Raw genomic sequence first — 14,989 nt, forward strand, 5'->3', positions numbered from 1 at the left:
ACAGAGCATCTCCTTGACACTCCTTATATGCCAGGATGTCCCAAGGGAGGTGTTCCAAAAATAATTCATCACCTAACACACAGGCTCAACAATTAACCTGAAGAGGAAAATGCAATCACAGTCAGGTTCCTAGGTCTTTTGGCACAGTGAGTTCCTTTAGAAGGCCAGAGCTTGCCTGGACCTCCTGGCTGGGCAGGCTCTCTAGATGGCCTGTGTTCTAGTACCTTGCTCCAGCTGTTCTCTCAGAGAGAACAGGCATGGAGCAAACCTTCAGCTCAAACTTTTACTCCCAAATCCATGTCCCTGGCTCCTTCTAAGAATATCTCAAGTCAGGGAGGTCCTTGCTGAAAAGGTCCCCTGGGGCTGTCAGCATGGTGTGTATGTATATGTGTGTGTGCACCTGGAAGAGTGTTCTTATTTATCACCACCCTCTGGGCTCCTCAGTGCGCTTGGTAAGAAATGACAAATGTTAAAAATAGCATTCAGAACACTCAGAGTAGTGTAAGTGGCAGGACAGGCTCAATTTCAATTTTTCTTCCCAGAAGCACTCGTCATCATGTTCTGGGGAGCTTCCATCTCTTGGCCACAAGCCTGGGGACTGATGTGGACACAGGGTTCCTGTGACATTTATCCAGTAGGCACTGCAACCAGCTCTGACCCCTGTGGTCCTAGCATGGGAGTAGCCATCACTGATAAATACCAACACCATTTTTAGGCAGTTTCTCTCCTCCACCTCCACCAATTCTCACACAAGAGAGGATGGTAAGGACCAAAATGACCAGTGTGTATTTCAATTTGTTCTCTTTCCTCAGCCTGAGCCTCCTCTTCCCTTCCCTCCAATAGAAAGTGTGAATGAGTGACCAAGAGACCCAGTGAGGAGGAGGAAGCAGTGCTTAATGCCTGGGTAACTAGGGCATAGGTCACTAAGAGTTAGCTCTGCCAGGCTGTTGGTTAATGGGGACGTCAGTGCTTTGAGAGCTTTATTCCCAGAGTTTCCTAAAAGGCACCAAAATCATGTGTCTTTAGAATACAATGGATTGGGCCCAGTTTGTTTTAGGGGCCACTACAGATTTCCAGTTGGATCTGCATTTACCTGACAAAGCCAAGGTGATCAGTAGCTTCTATCCCCTGATCCAGAAGGGCCAAAGCATCATGGTTTGGCTGGTGCCACTGCTCAGGTACCTCACTGGTTTGCCTTGGGCCCCTTCTGTGGCTGACTGTGCAGCATGAAAAGCAAGCCAAACACTGTTTCTCCTCTAGCCATTCATTTATGTCAGCACCTCAAGGTTGCCAAGTTGTTAGGAACCCATTGGACAGCATCTAATCTGCACCATTTCTCATGTTAGAAATCAGAGAAAACCAAAAAGGGCTGTTTTGAAGGGAAGGCTATGGTCATAGCTTTAGTGATAATGACACTTCTTATGTAGAAAAAAAACTGCCAATGCATTCAACCAATTCCTAAAATATAGAAAAGGAAAGGGAAAAAAAAGGAGAATCATTTGTACATTTAAGAGTTCAAGAATATGAGATGGGGGAAAAAGGGTCAACTAGTCTTTAACCTCATTAAAACATGCTCATGGTGAAAATTTATTTTACATATTTAAAATAGTACATTTAAAATTATTAGTTACATTACAGGTACAATGATGAACATTGTGACTCTCCATCATATTGCACAACCTGACTTCATCCATATGGGTTTCTTTAAATAGTGCAAAATATTTTATACAGGAATGTGTTCGGAAGGGTTTTCGCAACGAAAATAAGGAAAGAAATATCTTACAAATTACCATGAACATATATTAAAGTGACAGGGGAGGGGGAGAAATTTTTTTAAAAAGTTACAATCTGTACAGAGGATTTGCCACAGACAACCAAAAAGTCCCCTCTCTCCTGGGAGAAGCAGCGGGCTCTGACCTACTCAGGTCTGGCATTTGTGCTAAGGTCATTTTTTGGTGTCAATCAAAAAAAAAATATATATATATCTCAGTAACTTCATACAATATAAATAGAAGTCCAGTCCAGTGAGTCCCGTGGTGGGTCAAATGTAGCAACGGAAGGCATGCCTTTTGTCACCTAGGGTTTCAGTAGGGTTCTTGTCTTAATGAGTGGGTGGGAGAGAGGGAAAAAAACCCAGAAAATTATAAACAAAAAGCAAAGAAAAACCACAACCACCACCAACAGATAAACCAGAACAATCCGGCCTGGATGCCGCACGCTGCGGGAGGTGCCAGCACTTAACCCTTGGTTCCAGTGGCACTGTCGAGGATAAGCAGCAGTAATTCCCTACTGTGTGTTTGCATTTTTGTGTTCTTTTGTGTTTGAATTTTTTTTTTTTTTAATCCACATACTCCTTTCCCGGGGAAGCCAACGAGGCACTTACTTGATGCTCCCATCGCTATTTTCTGCTGCTGCTGTGGCTTTGGTGAGGGGCGCCAGGATGCTGCCGGGGACCCAGCCCTCAGCTGCGGGGGAATGGTCGCTGGCAGGCTGGTACACCAGGCACATGTTCTGCTGGTTGACGGCGAGGACCTGGACCACCTCACCTTGGCTCACACAGATTTCATTCTCCTTCAGTGCATAGTAATCTTTGATCACGGCCATAGATGAGGTCCCGTTGCAGCCACCCAAGTCATTCTGCTAAAAGCCAAGGATGAAAAGGACACAAACACAAGGAGGCTGGTTCAGATGTGCTTGCTCTGAACTCTACTGCATGGCTAAGGCCAAGCCATCAGCAGGCAGAACATTCCTTCAGTAATAATATACTCATAAACATGTTCTCACATTTCATAAGATAGTAAAGCAAAGGGTGAACAGGTATAAATACTGCCAGCCCTAGACTAAGCAAAGGTGTGAAATACCCTCAACCTGAAAGCCCCTTCCTAGTATGCAACCTTCCTGATGGTGTTCTCTTGCTAATGGCAGGAAGAACCTGGCACTAGCCCAGGGACACATAAGTACCTGAGCATAGCACGGTCAGAGCAAAGCTCAGGTCAGGGGTCACCATCCTCCTCTGTGGAAAGAATACAGATGCTTTGCTACTACATTTTTTTTTACCTTTTGAAAAAACATCAACTGACCTTGCTCTACATTCTGAGCCTCCTTGAGACAGGAGTTAAGAATACACTTTTGCCCCATTTGAAGGCAATGCCATGGCCTACCTTAGCCCAATTCCTTGTGGGAACAAAATGCCTCACCTCCTGCCCTCATTAACAGGGAAGGTGCTGCCTATTCCACCTTTTCACCTGAGTCTCCACTAGGGCTGCTGCTTCTTGATAGACCTGTACCTCTCCAGGAGGCCCTGCGCCTCTTACAGCATGCTGGGAACCAGAAACTCTTCAATATGGTTGACCAAATGCCAAGATGACTCACAAGGGCTGTATCTTTATAAGGGACAAAGTCATTTCCAGGTGATATGATGAAATAGGTTGGTACAGTCAATATGAACAAAATTGAACTTGGACATTAAGAATTAATTTTAACAAGAGGAATATCAATTAACAATTTTGGGGAAAATAAATTGACACATTCAGACTATGTAGGTAATCAATGTAGGCTGCCCTATTCGCAAACTCATTGAGCTCTAGGGAAAACGGAGGCCTGACAAACAAACTTGCTGAGGTTTTAAAGCAAGTGTGTTTCAGAATGTGGAATATAAACCAGATCACTTAATTCCTAACCTAGTGCTTTCCCCATTTCTCTCTTGTTCCTACTACTTTTTTAAGGGTCAAACCAGCTGTGTAGACTACTTCTATGGTTAGGTCTACAATTATCCTCAAGTAATATCTGAAGCATGGATTGTGGAGACTGGCTTCTCCGTTCACACATTCATGATCAACTTCTGCTTGCCACATCAGCCACTGGGTGGTGAAGAACTGTGAACTTGCTTCCCTAGGTGCTCAAGACAGGCCATCATTAGAAAGGGCTGGCTCCTCAATTCCAGAAAACCAAAGGCCAAATATGCTCTCTGATATGTGGATGCTAACACATGATGGGGGGGGTGGGGGAAGGGAAGAACAGAAGTTCAGTGGTTTAGACAAAGGGGAATGAAAGAAAGGGAGGGAGGATGGGAAGAGGAAAGACAGAATGAATCAGACATAACTTTCCTATGTTCATATATGAATACGCCATAGTGAAACTCCTCATGATGTACAACCACAAGAATGGGATTCTAGTTAGAATAAGTTATTCTCTGTGTATGTATAATATGTCAAAATATACTCTATTGTCATGTGTATCTAAAAAAAATTAAAAAAAAAAGAAAGAGGAAATATAGGGCTGTCTGCAGATGGCACACACTGGAGTCATGGCTTTTAGATTACGCATAACCACAACTACTCTATTTGGTAAAATTCACCCATTTTCATGCTTACCATCACAATAATCCTTTGCATCTATGAAGTTTTTGTAGCTGATAATAGCCCTTTAACACAGAGTGTCTGAGTCAGAGGGAACTGGTCTAACTCAATTTATAGGAGAAGAGAGGAAAATAATTGAGACTAGACTGTATTAAGTGGAGTGTTCCTGCTAAAATAATTAGCACAAAAAGATGCTGTTTCCTAAAGTGGCCTCTGAGGCTGTGCTTGCAGGGTGGTGAAGGCAGGAGTGAAAAGCTGGCACTTACCTTGCTGGCCTCGAACTTGTCCCCAGACTGGTGGTAGTCAAACCCTGGACTGCCATTGGAGGTAGATATCTTCAGGGGTGGCAGAGGCGGGTTGTAGGTGGAGCCCTTTGGGGGCTTGTCTGAGCCCACGGGGACAGAGGAGTAGGGCCTGGGGCTGGCTTGGGGAACTCTAGCAGGCTGGGACCGCATCACAGCTGTGCTCCTTTCTTTCCGCTGATACTCAATGGGCGACTGTAGTGCTGCAAGGTAAGGGCAGCCGGTCATCCTAAGCTTTGGGAATCCCATGAGGATCTGGAGGCTTACCAGGTACTGGGCTTTGTGCTAGGCAGAGTGTGGATATGTGAGGAAGTTACCACCTTTGTTTTTACAGAACTATGAGAACCAGGGCACCTTCCTAAATAAGGAAAATAAAAAAACAAAATGGCAGCACATTCTAGGTGCCAAGTGTGCAAAGGGAGGGGAGGAGAGCAGGCTCTGTGGGATGTGCTTCCAGGTGTGTGTGTCTGGGGATAGGGGATTAGGAATAAAGAGCTTCGGGAGAGGGCTGGCTATCCCTCTGATATTTAGATTCTGCAGGAAGGAAGCAAATGAGAGGTCTTCAAGGAACAGGCTGGAGTCAGATGTCCCAGGAGCTGAAGCCCTTGGGTTTCCATGGAGAAGATTCAGACAAGCAAGGAGGTTGAGGGTGATGAAGTGATGATCTAGAAAGCCAGGACTCTTAGGCTGGATTTAATTCTGCAGATCATGAAAAGTGACTGGATTAAATGAACTTTAAGGGGTTGGATTGTGGCTCAGGTAAAGCACTTGCCTAGCATGTGTGAGGACCTGGGTTTGATCATCAGCACCACATATAAATAAATAAAATAAAGGTATTGTGTCCATCTACAATTAAAAAATATTTTAAAAAGTGAACTTTAAAGTTGTAAATTCAGATTCTATCTCTGGAGACACATTTTATGAACATCAACCTTGTAGCAGTTGGCAGAGGGGTTGAAGAGGAAGAGACAAAAGGCTTCCTGTCTAATTCAGAAGCTAGGAGACAGTAACCAGCAAGAGGCCAGAGGGTCTAGCGAGAGCAGGGTTGTGTGAATATAAAGCAGACATGAAACTGATGGCCTAGGTGAGATCAGCTAGCAGGAAAGGAAGATGGCTTAGGTTGGAGACTGAGAAAATGGTAGTCAGTGCAACTCAGAAGACAGGAGAACAAGCTAACTTGAAGAGAAAGACATGAGCTTTGTTTTATTGAGTTTAAGATAATCAAATCCCCAGGATTGATCACTAAAGAGGTACAGCCAGGCAAATGCCATCCAGGTAGAATGCTGGATGACTTCAAGGACTGGCATGATGACATTGTTTTGGTCAGTAATCAGTGTGACAGCTATTTAAATGGGTTAACAGCAGGAACCCTGAGAACTTTCAGTTGTAAAGGTATTTCCACAGTGACAGGTCCGCATAGGATTCAACATAGGGCCAAACTCTTTTCTATTTGAGGTCTTAGCAGGAAAAGATGGGTTGAGATGCTTGTGTGTGTCTCTGTAAATAAAAGCCTGGCCCTGGGCCATTACCACAGCCTTGTCTCTCGAGTGTGGCCAAGTAGGCAACAGGATTACAGAGCTGAGACTTGTGCCTGGGGAATCTTCTAGGGGCATTAAATGTTTAGGTAACAATAATCTAGTTAATAATCAAATCTAATCCATGACTCAATACCTAGCATGTGAAATTGGGTTACTACCTGGTTATCTGCAATGACTGTGCTAAAGCATTCGAAAAGAAGTATGCTTCTTAAGTTAGCGACATAGAAGCCTTACCTTCTTCTTTTTTAAAAATTTTTTTTAGTTGTTGATGGACATTTATTTTATTTATTTGTATGTGGTGCCGAGAATCGATCCCAGTGCCTCACACATGCCAGGCAAACGCTCTACCACTGAGCCATAACCCCAGCCCCAAAGCCCTACCTTCTTTTACCAGCCTCAATTTGCATCATTTAGGTCTTAGGATCAGAAAAACTGTATCTCTGATAGGTTCACAGGTTCAGTGTCTTATGCCATAGTCTGTTTCTTTCTTTGCTTTGCTTGTTAGGGAGCTCACAGATAAATTTAAGTCCTTACACTAGCAACTACATTGCAGTCTTGTGGTTAAGAGCCTAATTTGAAATCTTGTAGTTCTAGGTTCACTTTTTCTATCATCTAGTGTTTTGTGACTTTGGATAAGTTTCTTAACTTCTCTGAGTCTCCCTTTTGTCACCTGAAAAAGAGTAGGATGATAATACTTATCTTTCCATGTTGATGTGAGGATAAAATGTGAAAAAAAAACCAGGTAAAATTGCTTAATATAGTGCCTGCTGTTCAGTAAGGACTCAATATATGAGAGTGGTTATTGTTACTTAAACAATTTCTGGCTTTAAATCTTTGTCCTACTTTATTTTTCTATGGTCTTAAGTTGATGAACTTAAAATCCTCATTCTAGCTTAGAATCAGAGATTACTAATCAGTAGGATGCGATTTAAATGAATATATTTTGTATATTTACATGTCTTGACATTAAATTGTTCTGTCAATAAAAATATTAATCCAAAATTGTATATACAGAAATTTTAAGTTAAATACAACTTTTGCTACTATCCCTCAGGGGGCAATTTTAGATTTTTTTTAGAATGGAAAAGAGCCCTAGAAAGTCTAGTTTTTTCTACCAACCTTTTGTATAGCTGGAGGGCAGAGGGCATGGCCCCAAAAATCTTTGTAAATATGCAGTTGCTTTGACTACTCATATTCTATCTTAAAAAGTCATGTCATCCTGCTATATAATCTCTATTTTTTTAAAAATAAAAACATTGTGTTTACTCCTTTACCATGGAGAAAACTGACACTTCAGGGCAGTGGGCCACGCTTCCTTGTAGCCAGTACTGCTGGCCCACCTCAGCTCACCCCAGCATGGGTAGAGTAGATCTAGCCCCAAACTGTCCTTTTATTTATTTTTCTTTTTTATTCTTTATTTACTTATATGTTTTTTGGTCATCAATGAACTTTTATTTTGTTTATTTATATGTGATGCTAAGAATTGAACCCAGGGCCTCACACATGCTAGGCAAGCACTCTACCACTGAGCCACCATCCTAGCCCCAAACTCTCCTTCTCAGAAAACAAGTCAACTGAGGCCCAGAGATACATCATGCCTTGACCAAGTCCTCAACTAGGATGTCATCTCTTATCTTTCTCCACAGCATTCAGTTCCATGCTAGACACCCAGAAAATGCTATGTTTTATCATTTGAAAGTCTAGATCTAGTACTGACAAGCAGAGGTGACAGGCCCAAGGGTTGGCCCATGTGTGAGTGTACATGTGTATGTACATGTGTGAGTACACCTACCATCTAGTGCCAGCCTGAGTACAGGCAAGTGATATATGCAGAGGTGGACCTGTGGATATGTGTGCATGTGTGTGCGAGTGTGTGTGTGTAGACATAAACACATAGGCATGTGATATAGATGTCAGCACTGTACTGGGAAGAAAGGATGGGACACCTTGGGCTGGTCTTGTGTGTGTTTGAATGTGTGCATACAAGTGTGAGTACATAGGGCCGTGGAGTCAAGTCTCAGGGCAGGCAAGAAGAGGTGATACATTTGGAGGAGGTCCTGTGTGTATATATGTGTGTGTGTGTGTGTGTGTGTGTGTGTGTGTGTGTACACATCCAGACAGATATATTTGCTGACTGTCCAGATTTACTTTGCTACTGGTTCCATTTTGCCTTCAATTTCAGGCTGCATTTCTGTTCGGGAGACTTCTGAGCTCACCAATTCAGCAGATCAGCACTAGTGTAAAAATGTATGCTTCCTTAACATGCCAAGCACAATGTCAAGAAATCCCAGCAGGGCAAAAATAAACAGAAGAAGGTAGGGACTCTCCTTCATTCCACTTGTTAGGAGATTCCTGGAGGGTCATAGAGAGCTATATTCTCTGCATAATCAATTTGTTGGGGGTATTTTGGAAATTTAGAGGTAGTGATCACTTCTCAATTGACAGGGGCAAGGTCAGTTAGGAAGGTGGCTTATCTGGGCCCTTGCTGTGCTGGGAACAGAAAAGGGATTTGAACTGATCTGCCAAATTCTGTTATCTCTACAAAACCCTAGTGAGGGGTTGGGGGTGTAGTTTAGTGGTAGAGCACAAAAAATTTAAAAATAGGAAAAAAAAAATAGCCTGAGAGAGTACCAGTCATTAGCCACCAAGTGTGAAAACACACATCACGGACAGCCAGCTCCCATGAGACAGGATGTCCCCATCTCAGAATTTTTCTAAAATTATTACCAGCTGGTAGTGGTGGCCAAAAAGCATGCATGGTATGTCCTAGAAGAGAAGATCCCTTCTGTTGGAAAGATGGGCCTTCTTTCTCACACCCAATCTGCTCCATTTGTGAATTCAGGTTCAAAAGAATTCTAAAGTGTTTCTGAAAAGTAAACAGTTGGAGCCCATATAAAATGTGTTCTGAGCTCGTAACTCTCCAAGAGCTTAGACCCAAGGAAGGTAAGAGGTGTGGGGTTCCCTGAAAAGGCCCTGCAGGAAGCAGGAGTGGCACATACCATTTAAGAAGTCTCGCTGTGTTTCTAAGACTTGATTGATGTCCTGCACCCAGGCCTGCTGGATGTCCGAGTTGGCAGCTTGCAGAATGACCCTTTCTGAAGTCTCCCTGTTCATGAGGGCGAATTTGCAGGGGTCATTGTCCACGTTTTCCTCCAGGACCAAATAATTCATCTGGAAAAAACAAGTTGATCCTTTTCATATTGAAGTTGTACAAAACAAGTACCTATTACTGTACGTCAAAGTTCTTTTATCTCAGAGAAGTTTCCAAAATTTGCTTTGGACTTAATAGGAAATACTCTGTTTTTTGCCTTTGGGGGGCGGAGAACATGCAGGATCTTGCTGGAGACCAGCTGGGGGCCTGTCACTGTATCCCATGGGTGATCACTGTTTTTCCTTCAGCCTTCTTGCTGGAAGGCTATTAGGCTGAGAGGTCCTTGAGGCTCTGGGTCCTCACCACTCCAGGGCCTTATCTGAGGGACACAGCTCCAAGAACTTGGCTCTTCCTTTCTGCATGCCTGCTGGCCCCTCACCTTGATGCTCTTTTTGAACATGTAGCCTGGTGTAAGGGAGCCCTTCCTGAGCAATTCGCTGAAGATGACAATCTGCTCAAAGAGGAATACACGCCTCTCTTTGGTCCGGGACTGCATGCTGGCGTCCAGCTCAATCACATAGAATGTGTCCTGCTGCAGCAGCTTGCCCTGGGCGGTCAGGGTGCCCTGATGGAGACAGAAGCCAGAAGCCAGTAAGAAGCGAGGCGGACACAGCCCTTTTGGGCCACATGACGTTCCCTTCTGGGAACATGGAAAACTGACAGGCACTAAAAGCCTTGGGAGTCTAGTAAGACACTGAGTTGGGACCCACCCACTGGGACAGATTGAGGCCACTATCCTATTCATACAGGGCCCATGAGGGAAAGGATAAAAGGGTAACAGAACCATTAAAAAATAGCTCCCAGGAAATGCCAGAGAAAGGTAGAACTATTAGCTAAAAAGGAATGGGAATTATCCTGGCCCTTCATGTTTTTTATTAAAAAGGAGAATAAGCCTGGAGCAGTGGTGCATGCCATAATCCAGCAGCTTGGGAGGCTGATGCAGGAAGATCATGAGTTCAAAGCCAGCCTCAGCAAAAGTGAGGTACTAAGCAACTCAGTCAGACCCTGTCTCTAAATAAAATACAAAATAGGGCTGGGGATGTGGCTCAGTGGGTGAGTGCCCCTGAGTTCAATCCCTGGTACTCCCCCTTTCCCCCCAAAATAAGAGACTAAAAGGTAGGCAACACTTGGAACTAGAAGTGACCTTTCTGTCCTTGCAGCTCTGACAACAGTGCCTGCCTCCCCTGTGGCATGGGCCAAGCACCTGGGGCACTCTGTAGCCAGAAACTTGGAACCAACCTGTGGCCAAGAGATGTGAGGCAGGCAGGCCTCAAGTAATCTGACTAGCCAAGACCCTCTCTCCTTCCTCGATTGTTTAGGATGGGGAGAGTCTGAAGTTTAAGTGTCCTGATAAGGTCAGAAGGGGAAGTTGGGTTACCATATATATAGGCTCGACATCAGATGGGAGATATTTCTCTGGGTCCTGTGATTCTTTGTCAAATATCTCCAGCTAAGAGGCCACAAGCTACATAGCTGAAGAGGTACAGTATATTTGGCTTGTTAGCTTCTAATGTGATTTTCAAAGACATTGTCAAAGGGAATATGCCCAACCCAGCAAGTTGCACAGAGGCTATCAGAAAGCCTGCACAAAAAGACCCTGGCATCTGAGACAGAGGTCAGAAGCCCTCCTCTGCACTGTGCTCTTTCTCAGGTGACGACTTTTACCCTTTAGTGCAAACATGGACCATTTTCTGCACTTGGTGCCTTATTCCAAACATGACCTGGCATAGGGGTCATTTTTTCTTTTGTGTGCCTGAGAAATGCCTGCCCTCTGCTTGGCTTCTCACTGCCAAGGTCGACAGCCAAACAGGCTTATCTCTACCCTGGTCCAAAGTTAATATTAAGCCAGTGACCAGCTAGCCAGGAAAGCTCTAAAAGCTCTATTAATATTACACAAGAACCTGATCGTGTGATAGAGGCAGCCAATGCTAAAGAGAAAGCCAGAGATTGGAGAGGGAGGGAATTAGAAGAGGGGGCTCCAGCTTCTCCCCAGTCCCAAGCCATGGATTCAGGGAAGAGACACACATTCATTGTCTTTCTCAATTAGCTGAAGGAAAGCAAAGCAGATTCTCTGCAGCTTGATGAAAACAGGTCAGTGCTGCTTGATTTCAAAGAGAAAAGAACTGCATGCTCCTGTGTGTGGGCTTACGTGGACACACACACATGCACCCTGAAGGCTCACTTGGGTCGGATGGCACAATCAGATGCCATTCTTCCAGAGACCCAGAGAAAGACCAGTCAGACTCTTGTTCAGAAAACACAGGGGCTTCAAGATCCTAGAGCAAAAGGGATTACTTGGTTTATCCAGAATAGCCTCACACTTGGCATAATGCCAAGGGAGAAAGTGTAAAAGTCCCTCCAGTATGACCAAAGAGAAGCCACACACATACTCAAAGAGTGTATTTCTGCTGAGTGACTCTGCTTAAGCTAACAGGTCAGGTCTGCCTTGGACAGCCAGGAATCTAAGAAAATGGACAGCTAGAGACCCTCTACCTAGTTCCTATCACAAACAAACATGGGAACCAGACAAGGACACACAGGATAAGGAAGACAAGACAATTTGGCTCAAGAATGTCATGAGCCCAACTTATTCTCCCAAACCTGAAATATAGGTTTGGGTGAATAAGTTCCAGCCTCCAGAACTGTGGATATAAATTTTTATTGTTTAAGTAACCCAATTTGTGGTACTTTCTTTTGGCAGCCCTAGCAAACCGGTGTGTTCAGTTATCCTTGGGACATCTGGCTTTGTTCCTTAAGACATGGTTCTTCTCTTCAAAGTTCAGAAATGTGTCCTGAGAGGTTTTAGAATTAGAAATGTTCACTGATCTAAAAATTCACTCACTACATAGATCTGTTTAAGAGAAACCACCCTCTTTAAAAAAAAAAAAAAAAGACTGTTCATTTTCCCACTTAGGATCTATGCCCATCATATATCCTGCTATCCAGCTGTCTCTCATATTCTCAGTCAGGAAGGAAGAGGGAAGAGGTCATTGCCAGCTTTAATTATAAAGAACTTTGGGTTTTCCTAAATTCATTGGAATTCTGATTCCAGTTTGGCCAAGAGTTCTATTTCTGCCCTATCACTGGACTTCCTAAATAGATGCATCTTCCAGGCCTGGGAACCAGGGGCCTAGGCAGAGACGGCAGGACACGGGGCTTCAAAGGGAAGAGGCCTCAGTACTCGGCAGGACTCCCACCCAGAGGAGAGAGGGCTGGAAGCATTCCAAGGGCTCACCTCAAAGCCCTGCAGGCGTCCTAGATTCATCATGTCATTGCAGCGTTTGGGAACAAGGCACATTAATTCCACAGCTTTCTGCGGGAAAGAACACCAGTCACTCAGGAGAGAGAACAACCTTTAGATAGGAAGCTCATGCAATTCAGGGCTAGAAGACAGGGACCTTGACTTTTGTTAGTGCCTTTATTTTAGGAAAGCATGTGGTCCTTGCTGCCCACTCTCAGAGGACCATGGGGCTCTGTTTAGATGGGGGTTGTTGGTCATCGGTGCAGGGGCTCCATGTCAGTCACCCATGTTGGGGCATCATTACCTCGTCCATTCTTATCCCATCTCCCAGCTTTTCCCTCCTCATCTTTTCTTTCTTCTTTCTGTTGCTTCCTGATAGCCCAAGTAACAGCTTTGCCTGGCTTGGGAAACACTGAGGTTTTGACCTAAAATAGCCTGCCCAGAAAGGCTATAACCTCTCTGGCTTAAAATAATCCCCATGGCGACACAAAGGACTTCACCTAGAGAGTAATCCTTGGAATGGAGGTGGGGGACTGAAAGTGGAATATTTATATGTTGGAGTCAAATACTACTTGGATTTGTGGATAAAGTTACATATTGGATTTGCAATTTTGCCCACTCTCTGGAAGATGTTAAAGGTGACAAAAATCACCCTTCCCTAATACAGATCTCTTGCAGCCACAAAGAGAGCAGCAGTAGGCTAACTGCTAGGCTGGCCCAGGACAGAATTCTTGAATTCTAGAAAACAACACTTTGCACATTAACTAGCCATTTTTCATGCTGCTAAGAGTGAGAGGAGTTGGCCTGGACCCTTGGTTTTCCTGAGACAATCTTTTCCCTTCAGGGCCTAATGCAGTCCCTAAGAACAGAAAGCATTACAAGCAGAAAACTCACCTCGATATCTGAACACTCCAAGCCAGCCTTCTCACTGTATCTCAGGAAGTCCTAGCAAGGAGGGGAAGCAGGGAGGAGTCCAGGGAGGGGTACAATTCGTTAGAAATATAGTCAGAGAGCTATAAAAAAACTTATTGTAAAAATGCAATAACATCCTAAGGAGTTTCTTTCTAGGCAGAGGTGACAATGGTCTGCAGTAGCTGAGAAATGAAATTATGAGTCATGCTAGATGTAATGACATAAAGAAGACACCCCCCCCCCCCTCAGGACATTCAACATTTCAAAGCGAGGGGAGATGGGGAGGGAAGAAGGAAGGGAGGAAAGTAAAGGGGATAATGACAGGACAGGATGAGAGGAAGGGAAGTCCAGACTTTTCCAGTTAGTCTCAAATTCCATAGGAGAAAAAAAATCAAGTCAAACTATTATTTAAAATAAAATATGATCAAGTTTTAGGTATTACTCATCTAAGGTCTTTAGGGCTTTGCCTTTCCTTTCTTTTTGCACTCATATTCCACTCTGATTTTATGTCATTATTTGTTAGTTTTGAAAGGTATTAAGTCAGTGAAAAAAAGTGAACTGGAAAAAAAAAATCAAGTAACCATCAGTTTTAAGGGCAGAAGCAAGAGCTATGCAAATTATCTGGGGGCAGAGCTTACAGAGTAATATAGTAGAGGAAAGAAAAGTCTGCACCTCCAAAGCCCATACCTGCCCACGCAGTTCACTGTCCCTTCACAGTGTGCTACTGGCTGTAGCCTAAGGAGATGCTCTTCTTGCCCTGGCCTGGGCTCCCAGCTTCTTACCTTGAGGAGCAGCTGGTATTTTGTTATTCTTTGAATGGGCTTGATAAGGAAGTCGCTAAGCGTCAGCCGTTGATTTAGCTCCTGCTTTACCTCCTGAAACACAAGGGTGCTATGTTAGAAAGAAAGGAATCCAAGAGCTGAGTGTTCTGGGTCAGGGTTCCGAGGCATAGATCACCCATCCTCATGTTTCCCAATAAAGTTCAAGCATCTTCAAGTGAAGAAAAAGGTAGAATTGCCTATACATCCGCTTGTTTGTTAAAAACACTACAACATCACACAGGCTACCATAGCCTTCTTGCCTGGCTAGCAAGCACTGTCACACTGGTCCTCTTGTCAGTCTTGGGAGACAAGCTGAAACAGGTTCTCTCATCTCTCCATAGCAGAGTCAGGCAAGAAGAGCTGCCCTAAGGACAGTGACCCATACAGCTGAGCCCTGATCTCTGGGAGAAGGTGCTGCCTCTCTACCAACAAAGTCAATCCATCCAGGCTTAAACCTCTGGGAACAGAAACCAAGGCTATGAAGTGACTGCAAACCCCTCAACCAAGGAGAGGCCTCAGCAAGCAGCCCAGGGGGCCGTGCAGAAGAATGTGGGCACAGTTTGTTCTGGGGTCATTGGGGAAGGATCAGGGCTTCCAATCAGTCTCTGTTTCAGAATCATTCTGCTAACGGAAGCTCCTCCCGCAGTCCACAGCTGAGGCCAACTC

The 14,989-nt window shown here is 44.2% G+C and overlaps 1 protein-coding gene across 15 annotated transcripts in view; it reads right to left on the minus strand.

Moving 5' to 3' along the window:
* The window catches only part of Kalrn (kalirin RhoGEF kinase), a 627,901-nt gene that overhangs the window by 42,678 nt on the left and 570,234 nt on the right, over positions 1-14,989 (minus strand). For 8 of the 15 annotated variants that reach the window (XM_076867942.2, XM_076867941.2, XM_076867939.2 and 5 more), the window contains 7 exons: positions 14,285-14,377; positions 13,485-13,535; positions 12,585-12,662; positions 9,729-9,914; positions 9,198-9,369; positions 4,625-4,863; positions 2,384-2,640 (listed from right to left, as the gene is read on the minus strand). In XM_076867942.2, the coding sequence (XP_076724057.1) occupies positions 2,384-2,640; positions 4,625-4,863; positions 9,198-9,369; positions 9,729-9,914; positions 12,585-12,662; positions 13,485-13,535; positions 14,285-14,377 (1,076 nt within the window). Of the gene's footprint in view, positions 1-1,559; positions 2,641-4,624; positions 4,864-9,197; positions 9,370-9,728; positions 9,915-12,584; positions 12,663-13,484; positions 13,536-14,284; positions 14,378-14,989 lie in introns of those variants that run through there. The other 7 variants (XM_076867955.2, XM_076867940.2, XM_076867956.1 and 4 more) reach the window with 3 other exon arrangements.

Source organism: Callospermophilus lateralis, chromosome 10 (genome assembly GCF_048772815.1).
Source record: "Callospermophilus lateralis isolate mCalLat2 chromosome 10, mCalLat2.hap1, whole genome shotgun sequence".
NCBI classification, from domain to species: domain Eukaryota; kingdom Metazoa; phylum Chordata; class Mammalia; order Rodentia; family Sciuridae; genus Callospermophilus; species Callospermophilus lateralis.